Raw genomic sequence first — 15,793 nt, forward strand, 5'->3', positions numbered from 1 at the left:
TTTCAAACTTTTCAGAAGTATATATATATATATATATATATATATATATATATATATATTATATATATATACATATATATATATATATATATATATATATATATATATATATATATATATATATATATATATATAGTATGGGGCCGAAAAAAAAATTGCGAGGGGGGGGGGGGCGTTGTAAAAAGTTTTGCCTAGGGCGCTATTTGACCTGGCGCCGGCACTGCCAGTACTAAATACAAAACCAGGTAGACATTACATTATCACTAGTTATAATCATGCCTTTAGAGTTTAGAGAAGTTTTAAGCATGGTTTTTAAAGGTTTAGCCCCTTTCGTTTTAAATTACCTTAAAGTTTGTATTAATTTTATACACATAATTATATCTCTCCATAACGTAAATATAGTTTTGCATTTGTGCTCTGAAGAGAGAATGCTTTCTACAGGTTCATGCTCGAGCAATCATTCATGGTGGAAAAGGTTTATTGAGACAAATAATGTGAATGAATGTGTAACTTGTTTGACAACATCTGAACGAGTGGGGGGAAGGGGTTATATTTATCTGGGCAACTATGACTTGCACAGTCAAATAGGATACGAACAGACAGGTTGTACAACGATCAATAGTTGTATAATAATTCACACATTAGTGCTAGGGATTTTATCTTCGCAGCCTTTGGTACTTATTAGTACTGCAATTAATACGATTTGGACTTCCAAGCAGGTAATTTGTTCCAATTTTGAAAATATTTGTGTTTCAGTTACTTTTTTCTTCAATATAAATTTTAATATACTTTTAAATAATGCTATCAAGCAAAATTTTATTTTTAAAAATTTCTACAGGGTGCAAATTAACCTATAAATACATTATGCATATATATATATATATATATATATATATATATATATATATATATATATGGTTATATACAATTATACATATACAGGCCCATATAGCTTATAGCTCGTATAATTAGTTTGAAATTGTTTTCAATCTGCATTGTTAGTTTCGTATATTTAAAGGCTTACTGCTTTATCATTCTACTTAATAGAAAGGGGCAAAATACAATCTATATTTTTAAACAATACAGGTTTCTGGACTTTGCAATTACATTGGTATACGTAGAGTTAGACGTAGTCATAGAATTAAACATACATATAGACAAAGAGAGGCACCTGCACTTGCCACTGCACCATCACCAGCACCAGCACCTGCGCCTGCACGAACACACACACACACACAAACATACACACACACACACACATATATATATATATATATATATATATATATATATATATATATATATATATATATATATACTAACTACGTTTTTTAAACTGCTCCTGGAATATGACTATCTTCTGTCTAGTCCTCCACTGGTTTTAGGGGACATAAAGAGTGTGTTTGTCCTGATGTATTTCTACATCACATTTAACGGGGGTGTTTTGCTTGGCTAGTTCCCTATGCATTGCACTACAGTATTTTTGTGATGGAAACCCCGTTTGGCATTCGTGTGAATTGAAAGAGGTTCTTTTAGTCAAGCTGAAGATTATTCGTGACATTGTAATTAGAGCTTGCAACCTATAAATGATAGGCAAGGATGACAAGTGTCTGACATCACAATGGGGTGACTATGACACTCGTTTCAGTTTGGGAAAAGAAGGTGGGGTGGTGGTACTTGGAGGAACAAGCTAGGTGCATTTTTTTTCTTTTGCTTTGATTATTGTTTAAATTATTTAAAATATTTAGAATTTTAGTATTAGATGATATTGTAGTTGATGGGAAAGTATTAAAACGATCTCAGAGGCGTCGCGAGGCGGGGGCGGGTGGTGCGGGCCGAACCGGGTGACACCCGACCTAGCGACGCCACTGAACTATCTATTATAAACAAGTATTGACTGTCAAAAACTGTGAACGTTCTTTAGCGCTGACCTTGATAAGTAAAGTTAATTTTGGAATTGGAAGATGCGTGAAACGTATCCTGTTGAAAATTAATATTATTGTTGGAACTTAGTAAAAATTAAGAATAACTAAATCACTAAAGCTATAACGAGATAAAATAAAACATTTAAGATATTCAATTTAGGAATTGGGAATTGTAAAGATGTGACGATTGAATTGAAAAATTAAGTGAGAAAACTATGTTCTGTTTTTTTTTATTGGTTGTTTACTTTTTCGATATGGCTGGTATTTTTTTTTGTTTGTCGTGAGCTGTGACTAAAAATTACTTTATATATTCAGTATAACGACGATATTTTCAATAATATTTATTTCCGTTGTTTTTTGTTCTACACGTATTGCTGAAGCCAGTGGCGTAGCTAGGATTTTCGGGCCCCTATGCAAAAATTATCATTGGGCCCCTTCGTCAATCGGTAAAATGTGTATGTTATACGTCCATACTGTGTATTAATACGGTGTTATTGTGCAATACCCCGTAACGTATATCACGTTTATGTACAAGCAAAGTAACTAATTTAAGTAACCTAACACAATAGCGTCACAAGGCGGGGGTGGAGGTGTCACAATTTAGGCGTGTCACCAGGACAAAAACTCGTAAAATTTACTGTCAAAAGTATGTTTTATCCAGTTAAAATAATAAAATATTAAGGAGTGGGGGTAATTCAAAATTCTTTGAGGGGGTGTGGGTGGGGTGACACTAACTAAACGCACAGGGTGATACCGAACCTTGTGACGCCACTTACCAAACACAAATTTTAAAAAATTGCTGATGATTTATTTCGATTTGTTCTTTTCTTTCTTTCAAGTTGGCAATGCTTAATATTTTCCTTGAGGTCCATTTTAGCTGCTTTTGTATGTTCGATACTAAGAATGGCTAAGTTTCTAACCCAAAGGGCATATCTACAACTTGTTTCATAACATCATCATAATGGAGAGACTCTGGGCGCCCAACAGTATAGGCTACTATTGTTGAGGCACGTGAGGACACCGCTTATTTTATTAAGTCATCGAATATAGTAGTTCTCCGTATCCCTATGGCATGGCGCTCATTAAAACAAGTATATGTGTCGTAGTGCTCACAAGGGAGCCAGGGGCGCCGGCTGGTGCGCCTGTGCAGTTTGGCCATTGAATAAAGCAGTAGCCCTGACCCTTTGTGCAGGATGCCCAATCAACTGACCCCAGGTGCTAACACAGCCGCTGGGAAACTCTGGGTGACGAACTGAACCACCTTACCGCCAGGGCGCTGCTCTCCGAACGAAACAAAGACAACATTAAGTTTATTTTTATTCTAATTCTCTCAACGGCTTCCCCGACAATTAAACAACGCCTGTAGTGTTATAACCGATGAGCCCTATAACCCCCCCCCCCCCACACCCAAACTGAATGCCATTACCTCTACAGTTAGAAAGGTCTGGGGGCCTTTTTTGGAACTTATGATTTTTTTCTACAGTAGAAAAGAAACTGGATTTCCATTTTCTTTTTAAAATTATTTTTATAAGAGAAATATTAAAATTCCAATGTAAAAGTTATAATTTTCTTTAAAGAGGCAAAAGGGTCCCTATTTTTCTTGGGCCCCTATGCCTTGCTTACGCTAGCTTTACGGTAGCTACGCCAGTGGCTGAAGCTAAGAGTGACAGACAAACAGAGAAGTGCGGACATAGGCTTTTAAAAATATAGTTTGTAACATATTAGATGCAAGTTATTTTACTTTGGATTCAGTCCATAGTATAAGACAGTAGGCCTTTTTAAAATGTAACTTTTTGATTTTGGGGAATTTCGAATTAAATATTTTTAGTAGCAGGAAAAATACATTTTCTATTAAATATAGGACCAATTTAGATCTACTAATTTCAAAGTTATGCTTAATTACTTTTTTTGGTACAAAAACATATTCTAAAAAATTGTAATATATTCACGGATAAATTGTTGCAAGAAAAATATTACTTTTCATAGATATGGAGCCTAGTTCAAGACCAAAGTTAGAGGAATACAGTCTTAATTTCCCTTTAACGAACGGGGATGGTAAAGAAGATATTGAACACGAAAATGGGATCAACGGCAATAAATATCAAGAAACATCTGTTGTTTTTTTATGCGATGCGAGCCAAAACTCCAGTTTTTTAAGTGATTTGAGCCAAAGTGATACCAAAGATGACGGGAAGACACGCCATATCTGGCCACGAAAGATTGAGTATGTATTGACGGCCATTGGCTACTGTGTTGGGATGGGCAATGTGATACGTTTTCCTTACCTTTGTATGAGAAACGGTGGAGGTGAGTTAACTTTAGGGTTGTGGCTTATAATAAAGTAAGTGTTTTGAATATGTTTTAAACGTATATACGATGATATATAAGTATATATAATCGACAAAAAACCATTAATTACATATACAAATTTAAAAAAAAAATTCCTTCTTTAATATTTTTATCATTTTCGCTGGGATTTTTTTTTAAATAACCTCTATTAAATTTGTTAATCGAGAAGAATCTGTGTTGATCATAAACGTGTTTATAAAGCTGCAACACCATATGTACTATATATGTATGTTCGTTCCTCAGTGTTCCCAAGTGTCACATATTTTGTATTCCCAAGGTGCTTTCCTCATCCCCTACATCCTGTGTCTGACTGTATGTGGGATCCCTCTCTTCTTCCTGGAGGTCAGTCTCGGCCAGTTTATGTCCAGGGGACCTCTTCATGTCTGGAGTATTTGCCCTTTGTTTAACGGTGAGGTTTAAAAACATCGATGGGTTATTGCCCCTCTAAGAATTTACATAATAGAAATATTTTGGAGGTTTCTTTAATGCGTAGAAGTGTTGGTAGAGGTGTTGACATAAAAAGTAACTTACTTTTATTTAAAATTGCTTTTGCGTGGACGTTTAAGAACCGATAAACGCTCCATCTACTAAGTCCCCCAACTCCTAACGCCCCACAATAACGCTCACCCTAACGCTCACCCTAACGCCCTACCATAACACCTTATCCTAGCACCCACCCCAACACCCCACACTAACTCCCCACACTAACACCCCACCCTAACGCACAACCCTAACCCCCAATGCTTTATACCTATCAGGTATCGGCATCTCAATGATCGTCATCTCCTTCGTGAGTTACTGGTACTTCTGCATAGTCTTTGCCTACATCCTCATCTACCTCGTCAATTCCATGAAGTCGCCCCTGCCCTGGACCTTGTGTGGCCAAGCCTGGAACACGCCCCTGTGTGTACCCCCGGGCCAGAGAGGCGTCGAGTTACTCAATGGGTCGCGGGCAGCTGATTGGGTCAACATGACCCAAGTCATGAACGTCACGTTGAACGTTTCCAGAAACGCAAATTCTGCAAGTGCTGAATTTTGGCGGTAGGTTTTGGTTTCATGTGAATTATGGCGGTAGGTTTTGGGTTTTGTGAATTTTGGCGGTAGGTTCTGGTTTTATGTGAATTTTGGCGATAGGTTTTGGTTTCATGTGAATTATGGCGGTAGGTTTTGGGTTTTGTGAATTTTGGCGGTAGGTTCTGGGTTCATGTGAATTTTGGCGGTAGAATTTGGTTTCATGTGAATTTTGGCGGTAGTTTCTGGTTTCATATGAATTATGGCGGTAGGTTTTGGCTTTATGTGAATTTTGGCGGTAGGTTTTGGTTTGATGTGAATTTTGGCGGTAGGTTTTTGCTTCATGTGAATTTTGGCGGTAGGTTTAGGCTTCATGTGAATTTTGGCGGTAGATTATGGTTTTATGTGAATTTTGGCGGCAGGTTCTGGTTTTATGTGAATTTTGGCGGTAGGTTTAGGCTTCATGTGAATTTTGGCGGTAGGTTATGGTTTTATGTGAATTTTGGCGGTAGGTTTTGGTTTTATGCTAATTTTGGCGGTAGGTTTTGGTTTATCCAGAATTTTGATAATAAAAAAAGAAATTAATTTTTGCATAGACTATAAAATGAAAACACGAAAGCTGTTTTAAGAACAGTATATTTACAATCTAATTTCACGATAACGTACACATTTACAACATATCGAACTTCGCAGCATCCCCCCCCCCCCTTCTCTCCCCAAACCTCTTCGTTAATTTCTTTTACTCCTGTTGAAATAGTTATATAGGTTGCTATTACATGTGGAAAATGTATGGTTCACTAAACTTTATGATTAATTTGAAAAAGCTAAAGTGTTGCATGCATGAATGATTTCATTGAAAAATAAAGAGGTGTAGGGTAGGCGATATGGTCGGGGGGGGGGGGGGGTGGTTGACGTTGTTATAATGGGGTTGTTAAGTGCAACGTTGACAACTGTGATGTGCTAAATTTGAAAACAATGTCATCTGAATTCTGCAGTCATATTTCACAAATGACCGCAGTAATAGTGTAAAATTTGTTTCTGTGCAAAAAAATAAATAAATCAGGAGTCAATTTCTTTGTTTGTATGAAGATAACAGGATATGGCCGAAAACATTGTTTAATAAATTTGGTCCCTCTGAACATTGTTTTTTGCCTTGTGTTTTGCTTTGATTACAGAATACATTTCAACAGATCTAAAACACTTTCTGAGTGGATTACATTGTTACATTGAATTATTTAATGCAGTCAGTTTTGTTGTCATTCCCCAGCAACAATGTGCTAGAGTTGTCTTCCGGGTTGGAAAACTTGGATGGTCTCCCTTGGCACACGACTGTGGCTGTACTAGTCTCGATCATTTTAACGTTCGCTTGTATAATCAAGGGCATTCACTCTGTTGGAAAGGTAACTCTTGTTAAATCAGAAGTACATTAATTAATACTGATAATTTAAAAAAAAAAAATTAAACTATAAAAACAACTGCTTTTATGCTATGTAAGGGTATTATTTATTAGTTCAGATAAATATTAATTAAGCGGTAAAACAATGCTTGATGATACTTTTAAATTATAACGCTAAGATTGTCAACCTATCGAAATAAACCTGGATTTTCAATGGCAGTTAAAGAAATACACTATTTTAATTTTATTTCGTAATTTTATCCAACAGATAATTCGATACAGTCATCAGTTAAGTTTATGCATATAAATTAATCAAATGTTTGGATCTTTAATATACAAATATTTTTAAATCTTTAGTTGAAGTATCGCTCGTTAAGCTTATTTGTTTGTGTGACTTTCAGCTAACCTGTTGGTAAATGTACAAAACAAACAAACACAAACCGTCACGTGATGTCACTTCAGCAAAAACCTTGACATGTGGCAATAAAAGAGGTCATAGGGCGCAGTCATTGGGGTCTGTTCTACCCTGGGCAGGTGGGCGGGTGGGATCAGTCATCGGATGGGGGTGGGGGACTGGGGTAGTTTAAAAACGGTGGGAAGGTGTTTAAATGGGGTCTGCTGTGACATTTAATCGCAGTCAGGCGTGTCACATGACATAAAATACAGCCTTCAACTTACAGATACAATCATGCTGAGTCAGTGGTTCAAAAAATATTAAGCAATTAGGGGTTGGGGGATATGGGGTAGGGGAGAAACTAAGCTTACAATAGGGAGGTGGGATCAAGCCAAATGGGGTTGGGGGGGGGGGGGTTGGGGGGTCATGTCATCAGTGGAGGGTGGGACCAAGTCGACAGAGATGGGGGGGGGGGAATCACGCCAATAGTGTGGAGGTGGGATCAAGTAAACCATGTGTGTGTGTTTTGGGGGAGGGGGAGTCCTTCAACAATGAGGGGTGGTAATATGTAAGCTTTTCCTTGCCCTTCAGCAAAGTAAAATAGTGCAAGATGTATTATTATTATATTATGATTATGTAACTTAAGCGAGGCTGAGTTGTGTTGTTACCTTACAGGTAGTTTATATCACGGCCCTACTGCCGTACCTGCTGCTGACTGTACTCATCATCAAAGGCGCTACCTTACCTGGTGCTGTGGACGGGGTTTTGTTCTATGTGTACCCAGACTTTAGGTAGGTCGAGCTGTAGTGTATGTGTATGTGTGTATGTGTATTTATGTGTGTGTGTTCGTGTGTGTGCGTGTTTGACGGTCGAAGTTATGACGTGTGGTCAATGTCCAATATGTAAGCAACTGCCTGTGTAATATTTTAGTTCCGAAAATTGACCTCTACCCTACCATTGTATCATTGATTTACCTGCAGCAAACTGCTGGTAGTACAGACCTGGCTAGAAGCTTGCATCCAGGTGTTTTACTCGCTGGGTCCAGCCTATGGGGGACTCTTCACCATGGCCAGTTACAACAAGTTCCAGAATAATTGTATGAGGTGGGTCGTTAGATACAAGTTACAGAACAATTGTATGTGGTGGGTCGTTACATTCAAGTTTCAGAACAATTGTATGAGGTGGGTCTTTACATACAAGTTCGAGAACTATTGTATAAAAAGATGTCTAAGAAAAAAAGAGGAGAGCCGTTGACAATCTTATAACGTTACGTGGAGTAAGACACTAGAATGTAGAGTTAAGACAGGTATGTGTCTGGGGGGGGGGGGGAGTAACTAAAAATTAACTAGCTATTGACCCTTCTAGAAAACTTCACAGAGTTTAACAACAGGCAAAATACTACTATTGAATAGAAAGTCCACTAATATATGAACACTTGTAACTCTATACAGTTAACATCCGTTTATATTTTTCATAAACACAGAGACGCCATTGTGCTGTGTTTTGTCTGCGAAGGGACAAGTGTTTTCGCCGGGTTCGCCATCTTTCTCGTCCTTGGTCACATGGCCTACAACCTCCAGCTGCCATTGGCTGACTTTTCTCAGTCAGGTAAACATCTCCAAATAAAGCGGAGAAAGTGAAAATACCATTAGTCTTCTCTGTCAGAAAATAACAGCACACCTTTAGACAATTTGCTTTTGTTGACTGCTCAGCAACAACAAAGTACAACAGCAATAAAGAAACAAAAGTGAAAAGGAAATTTGGTGTACTGATTTTATACAGCTGATATGGCTTTCATTGTTCATACATTTCTGTAACTAAGGCTTCCCCACCCTTCAGCGTTTCTCTTTATCTAGTTTTCTTCTCAGGTGCTGGGCTGGCGTTCATTGTCTACCCAGAGGCCATCTCCTACCTCCCCCTCCCCCAACTGTGGGGGGTGATGTTTTTCCTCATGCTGGTCACCATAGGTTTGGATTCACAGGTAACTCACGTGATGTGGTTTTGTCGTTGTGTTGGTCTCACTTTAATCGAACACTGACTAAAGTCTCACCATAAGCCCTCACTGACTAAAGTCTCACCATAAGCCTTCACTGACTAAAGTCTCACCTTAAGCCCTCACTGACTAAAGTCTCACCTTAAGCCCTCACTGACTAAAGTCTCACCATAAGCCCTCACTGACTAAAGTCTCACCATAAGCCCTCACTGACTAAAGTCTCACCTTAAGCCCTCACTTACTAAAGTCTCACCTTAAGCCCTCATTATCTAAAGTCTCACCTTAAGCCCTCACTGACTAAAGTCTCACTCTACCACCCCTAGTTCACCGTAGTTGAGACCGTCCTGACGACCTTACAAGACGTTTGGCCAAGATTCTTCAAGCGGTACAACATCTACATCAAATTAACTTACGGCGTCACGATTTTCCTCGTCTCGTTGCCATTAGCAACCAGAGTAAGTCGTTGAGTGCAGTTAGTTACAGTTTTCCGATAAAGCATAAAGTACTTAACTTTTGTCCTTTTAAACTGCCTTTATTTGTCCTTGTTCTGGTGTGGAGTGTACCTACGTTAGATTGAATATCGAATTGCCACTTTTTGTACCTAATCTATGCTGGGATGTACCTATGTTAGCTTATAGATCAAATAGCCACTATGTTAGATAATAAAACAAACTGCCACTATTTGCACCTGTTCTAGGGTGGGATGTACCTGTTCCAGCTGATAGACTGGTACTTCGCCGCCTTCGCTCTAATCGTCAACGCTTTTCTGGAGTGTGTGGTAGTGGCGTGGATATACGGTACTTTTTCATGGCATTCGATTAGGGTTTACTGGAAACGAAACAATCAGTGGTCAAAAAAGACTTAATCTTTTATTAACTAATTTGAAGACAGTTAAAAATTTATTATCCATTTTGATCAAACAGGCGCTGAACGGTTCCTGGATGATCTGAACTTCATGTTTGGCAGAAGACCGCCATATTTGTTTTCCTTGTTGTGGAGATTCATCGTGCCTGCTGTACTCATTGTAAGTCTAGGTGTTTTTTTAGCCACTGTCTAGTTGGTTCTACCACAGTCCGTGCGATTTTGTAAACCTATCTGTTTATCTGCATCTGTATATGCTACCAATGTTTGCCCCTCCGTGTTGCTACCAATGTTTGCCCCTCCATGTTGCTATCAATGTTTGCCCCTCCGTGTTGCTACCAATGTTTGCCCCTCCGTGTTGCTGTATGCCCCTCCGTGTTGCTACCAATGTTTGCCCCTCCGTGTTGCTGTTTGCCCCTCCGTGTTGCTACCAATGTTTGCCCCTCCGTGTTGCTACCAATGTTTGCCCCTCCGTGTTGCTGTTTGCCCCTCCGTGTTGCTACCAATGTTTGCCCCTCCGTGTTGCTACCAATGTTTGCCCCTCCGTGTTGCTACCAATGTTTGCCCCTCCGTGTTGCTACCAATGTTTGCCCCTCCGTGTTGCTATCAATGTTTGCCCCTCCGTGTTGCTATTTGCCCCTCCGTGTTGCTACCAATGTTTGCCCCTCCGTGTTGCTACCAATGTTTGCCCCTCCGTGTTGCTGTTTGCCCCTCCGTGTTGCTACCAATGTTTGCCCCTCCGTGTTGCTACCAATGTTTGCCCCTCCGTGTTGCTGTTTGCCCCTCCGTGTTGCTGTATGCCCCTCCGTGTTGCTATCAATGTTTGCCCCTCCGTGTTGCTACCAATGTTTGCCCCTCCGTGTTGCTACCAATGTTTGCCCCTCCGTGTTGCTATTAACCCTCCGTGTTGCTGTTTGCCCCTCCGTGTTGCTATCAATGTTTACCCCTCCGTATTGCTACCAATGTTTGCCCCTCCGTGTTGCTATCAATGTTTGCCCCTCCGTGTTGCTATCAATGTTTGCCCGTCCGTGTTGCTATCAATGTTTGCCCCTCCGTGTTGCTATCAATGTTTACCCCTCCGTATTGCTACCAATGTTTGCCCGTCCGTGTTGCTATCAATGTTTGCCCCTCCGTGTTGCTACCAATGTTTGCCCCTCCGTGTTGCTATCAATGTTTGCCCCTCCGTGTTGCTGTTTGCCCCTCCGTGTTGCTATCAATGTTTGCCCCTCCGTGTTGCTATCAATGTTTGCCCCTCCGTGTTGCTATCAACCCTCCGTGTTGCTACCAATGTTTGCCCCTCCGTGTTGCTACCAATGTTTGCCCCTCCGTGTTGCTGTTTGCCCCTCCGTGTTGCTATCAATGTTTGCCCCTCCGTGTTGCTATCAACCCTCCGTGTTGCTACCAATGTTTGCCCCTCCGTGTTGCTACCAATGTTTGCCCCTCCGTGTTGCTGTTTGCCCCTCCGTGTTGCTATCAATGTTTGCCCCTCCGTGTTGCTATCAATGTTTGCCCCTCCGTGTTGCTACCAATGTTTGCCCCTCCATGTTGCTATCAATGTTTGCCCCTCCGTGTTGCTATTAATATTTGCCCCTCCATCAGCTGATCCTGGCTACCACCCTGGCTACCTACCAGCCCCCCGTCTATGAGGGCTACGTGTATGGAGAGGGCGCCAAGACTTTCGGCTGGTTGATCGCCAGTGTACCCTTCCTGCCAATACCTGTGTATATCGTTTACAAGCTGGTCATTACTAGAGGCACTTTCATGGAGGTAGGTTTTGTCATTGTTGTAGGTAGGTTTAGTTATTACTTTAGGTAGGTTTAGTCATTGGTGAAGGTAGGTTTAGTCATTGTTGGTGGTAGGTTTAGGGCATAGTCACTGTTGGAGGTAGGTTTAATTATTTTTGGATGTAGGTTTAGTTATTGTTGGAGGTAAGTTTAATTATTGTTGGATGTAGGTTTTGTCATTAATGGAAGTATGTTTAGTTATTGTTGGAAGTAGGTTTAGTCATTGTTAGGGGTAGGTTCTGGTTCTTTGTCATTATTAACGCTGGGTTCTTTTTTTGGGTGGGGGGGGGGGGGGGGAGGATAGGTCTCCGTGTAGTATAGGATTCATTAATTTGGCCCATTTGATCCATTTTTTGCGGAATATTAGTACTTTATAAATTCGCGTGCGTTTTTTGAGAAAACGGAAATAGCGAAAATTACTACTTCCGGTCAACGGAAATTACTCACAATTTGACAGAAGGCAGAAAATTATATATTTTACTTGTGAATTTTTTTTATCTATCTGAAACAGTACTCAACTTATAGGCTTTTGAAAAATTTAAAGTAGAAAAAAGTTCCACTTCCGGTTATCGGAAATCGTTCAAAAGTTGATACTGATCTACGATTTTGATATAATACTTATATATGAAATTTCATCAACCTAGCAGGACCTAGCTGTAACGGTACTAAAGTTATCGTGTTTACACACACACACACACACACACACACACACACACACACACACACACACACACACACACACACACACACACACACACACACACACACACACACACACACACACACACACACACACACACACACACACACACACAGAGCCACAAACACATACACACACATACATACGAACAAGATTGCAAAACCATGTTTTTCCGACTCAGGAAGGTGTAAAACGTCGAGATTTGCAAAAATCTCGATTTTTAATTTCAGGATTACAAGACTTTCTCTATACTTCGTATATACGAGGGGTCTACGACAATTTCCCGAAAGACACTTGCCCGAATGCCGTTTGTACGAAGGCCGATTTCCCGAATGGACACTTGCGATAAATGACCGAATGGACACTTGCCCGAATGCGATAAATGCCCGAAACGTCCGGCTCCCATATACGAGAAAGTAAAAATGGATTAAAATTCTTGTCTATGTCCCGAGTTGCCACCCCCCGTAGTGTTTTATAAGAATATTAGAGAAAGTGAAGAGGAGATCACTCCCGGTTTATTTGGATTGTAGTTGGTTGAGTCCTATATTTGGGAATAGGTAGGAGCTTAGAAATGTAGGCTGAAGTGTTATATAGGGTTATGTTTAGCCCTTTCTATAATTTATTGTGCTGCAAGTTATGTATAAGTTCGGCTTTTTGTTGACTTGGAGCTTTTAATAAAGGCATGAATGTCACATCACCCATAACATGTTGTGGTTATAATCTTTGTTGTTTAATCTAAAATTTTCCTGATAAAATTAGGCGGTGTATGTTCAGATTGTTTACAAATCCCAACTTTCCCTTTTATTATCTCCCTTACAGCGCTTAAAGAAGTCTTGCACACCAGACCAAGACTGGGCGCCCAACGACCCGGCGATACGCAAGAAATATCTCGCCCAAACCAAGGAGACAGAATTGTGTACTTTCAGATTACCTTTTAGACATAGATAACCTTGTATGTTAGTAATTTGTGTGTGTGTTAAATTTAGCCATCTATCTTTGCTAACTGCTGTATGATTTTTCCCAGTTTATGCTATAAAATGTAATTGCAATACTAGTTTAATATTTTATTTACGTTTGTATTTCTAACATGCTTTTCTTAAGCATGTTATATTTCATGTTAAAAATAGTACGCTTTTCTTTCAACAAGGTGATACTTCTGTAAAAAGATACACTTTGTATTAGCATATCATATAAGTTACAAAAATTAAAACATACCATAAACGTCCTAAGATGTGTGATTACTGTAATGTAATTTGTTTTGTAAAAAAAATTGGACATAAAGATTCCTAGGATGTTAATTAAGATAAGAGAACTAGGGGAAATAATGACTCTGTTAAAACAAATATATATTTTTCTACAAATGTTAGTGTAAATGTCAAATTAGATCAGTAATTACTTTAGTATGTAATATACTTTAGTATGTAATATAGTAACTAAAAGCTATTCGTTTTTACAAAAATATTTTGTCTACAATCAGAATTGTATATATTGTCATCATAAATGCTAAAATATTCCAGCATAATGAAAGTTTTTTAAATCAGAGTTTCAAAAGCTATGATTCTGGCGGCATGGTACTTGGTATCTCATTACGCGTTATCCCAAATGTACTTAACAGATCAGTTCGGGGTGGGAGGGGGGGTTCAACTTCATTCACCACTGTCCGGTCACTTTAGGTCAATTATCCTACCTAGTGTATACCTAGGTGTGACATTATTGTCGCTCTACACAATGATGGTGGTGAGGTGCAGGGGGGGGGGGGATAACCAACTCAGAATGAATATAGCGTCAGTTTTTAGATGACTGTTCTAAACATACATATACAATTATACATATATACTTATATATAATTTCTAGTGCATGAAGGTAAAAATTTCAGCACTGTTTTACATGGATAATCGAATCCCATAAAAAGCTGTGACGTATCTAGTTTTCTTAAGCAGTTGACCTATTTTATTTGAAGTCTATTACCTTGAAGATGCCTATCAAAGACCAGTTGAATGTGTGGGCTTTGTTGACAGCTGGAGCTATACTACAAGTTGGTGGCATCAGGTGCTACTACATGAGGAAGTCGTTCAGTGCTACATGAAATATTGGTGTCACAAATGATGGTGACACCAGGTGCTGCTACATGAGGTAGTCGTCCATCCTACTTTTCACACACACACACACACACACACACACATATATATATATATATATATATATATATATATATATATATATATATATATATATATATATATATATATATATATATTTATTTATTTATTTATATATAAGATATATATATATATATATGTATATATATATATGTGTATATATGTATGTATATATGTATATATATATATATATATATATATATATATATATATATATATATATATATATATATATATATATTTCTAGTGCATGAAGGTAAAAATTTCAGCATGCCATAAAAAGCTGTGACGCATTTACTTTTCTTTAGCAGTTGACCTATTTTATTTGAAGTCTATTACCTTGAAGATGCCTTTCAAAGACTAGCTGAATGTGTGGGCTTTGTTGACAGCTGGTGCTATACAACATGGGTTCCCAAACTGGGGGTCGCGAAGGGTTTTCTGAGAGGGGGGGGGGGTCGCCAACTGGTAGACTAAACCGTAGAAATAAAAAAAGCACAGATATTTAGAAGAATATCTGAACTTCGGTTTTACTAACATCAGAAAATAAACAATGCGTACTGTGCAGTTGTTCTTAGTCATAAGTTAATGAAGCTTTCAGAGCTAAAATGGCACAAAAAAGATATGGAGTTCTTTCGTCGGCAAGAAGCTAGTTGAAAACGTGAGAGACAGGAAGTTTTCACCAAGAAAACACAACATTAGTGCAAGCCTCATATAGGGGAAAATCTCATCAAACTCTGTATGTTGAAGATGGTGCAATTAATTCTTGCGGATTCCAGTGCAGTAAAGAACCAACAAATATCTCTGTCTAATAATACTATTCAGCAGACATGTCCGTAGATGTTAAAAAACTAATTTTGAATTAAATCAAACTTTCACCATTGTTGCATTGGTGTCTACTCCTATCGAAAACCGCGAAGAACGCCCACACAGTGTACAACATTACAAGTTCGGGGTAAAAAGTTTTGGTGTTTTCCAGTGCATTGGTGTCACAAAACGGTTAGGTTATTATACGTTGATGTCATCTAGTGCCATATTAAAAGCTAGTGTCACGAAATGTTGGTGACATCCACAAAAATAAATTTACAGTTTACATTTCAGTACACCATAGTGAAGGTGATTGAAGGATTGATTTCCTTACGCAGCATTCTCAAACGTTGCAGATTCTTCAGCCAGATTTGTCGGAAATTAAAATAGTTCCAACATTTAATGAAATGTCTGGAA

General features: G+C 38.8%; 1 protein-coding gene across 1 annotated transcript; it reads left to right on the plus strand.

Annotated features, from left to right (window-relative positions):
* Nucleotides 1-586: 586 nt before the first annotated feature.
* On the plus strand, nucleotides 587-13,592 carry LOC131947701 (sodium- and chloride-dependent glycine transporter 1). The gene is made up of 14 exons (XM_059308980.1): nucleotides 587-719; nucleotides 3,912-4,232; nucleotides 4,552-4,683; nucleotides 5,033-5,315; nucleotides 6,553-6,685; nucleotides 7,751-7,866; nucleotides 8,056-8,178; nucleotides 8,559-8,683; nucleotides 8,944-9,056; nucleotides 9,392-9,523; nucleotides 9,766-9,865; nucleotides 9,992-10,092; nucleotides 11,529-11,696; nucleotides 13,233-13,592. Exons 2-14 carry the CDS (start codon nucleotides 3,914-3,916, stop codon nucleotides 13,359-13,361), a joined length of 1,974 nt encoding a protein of 657 aa, XP_059164963.1. The 5' UTR covers nucleotides 587-719; nucleotides 3,912-3,913; the 3' UTR covers nucleotides 13,362-13,592.
* The last annotated feature ends 2,201 nt before the right edge of the window (nucleotides 13,593-15,793 follow it).

This window comes from Physella acuta, unplaced genomic scaffold, assembly GCF_028476545.2.
Source record: "Physella acuta isolate Inbredline_101_S28 unplaced genomic scaffold, ASM2847654v3 ptg000604l, whole genome shotgun sequence".
Lineage (NCBI taxonomy): Eukaryota > Metazoa > Mollusca > Gastropoda > Physidae > Physella > Physella acuta.

What these genes read in the sequence shown, in the direction of transcription:
- LOC131947701 (XM_059308980.1), top strand. Translation starts at nt 3,914, where the DNA reads ATGGAGCCTAGTTCAAGACCAAAGTTAGAGGAATACAGTCTTAATTTC. An exon ending in GCATTCACTCTGTTGGAAAG is followed by an intron (nt 6,686 to 7,750) that starts GTAACTCTTGTT and finishes GTTACCTTACAG; the next exon opens with GTAGTTTATATCACGGCCCT. An exon ending in TATGTGTACCCAGACTTTAG is followed by an intron (nt 7,867 to 8,055) that starts GTAGGTCGAGCT and finishes ATTTACCTGCAG; the next exon opens with CAAACTGCTGGTAGTACAGA.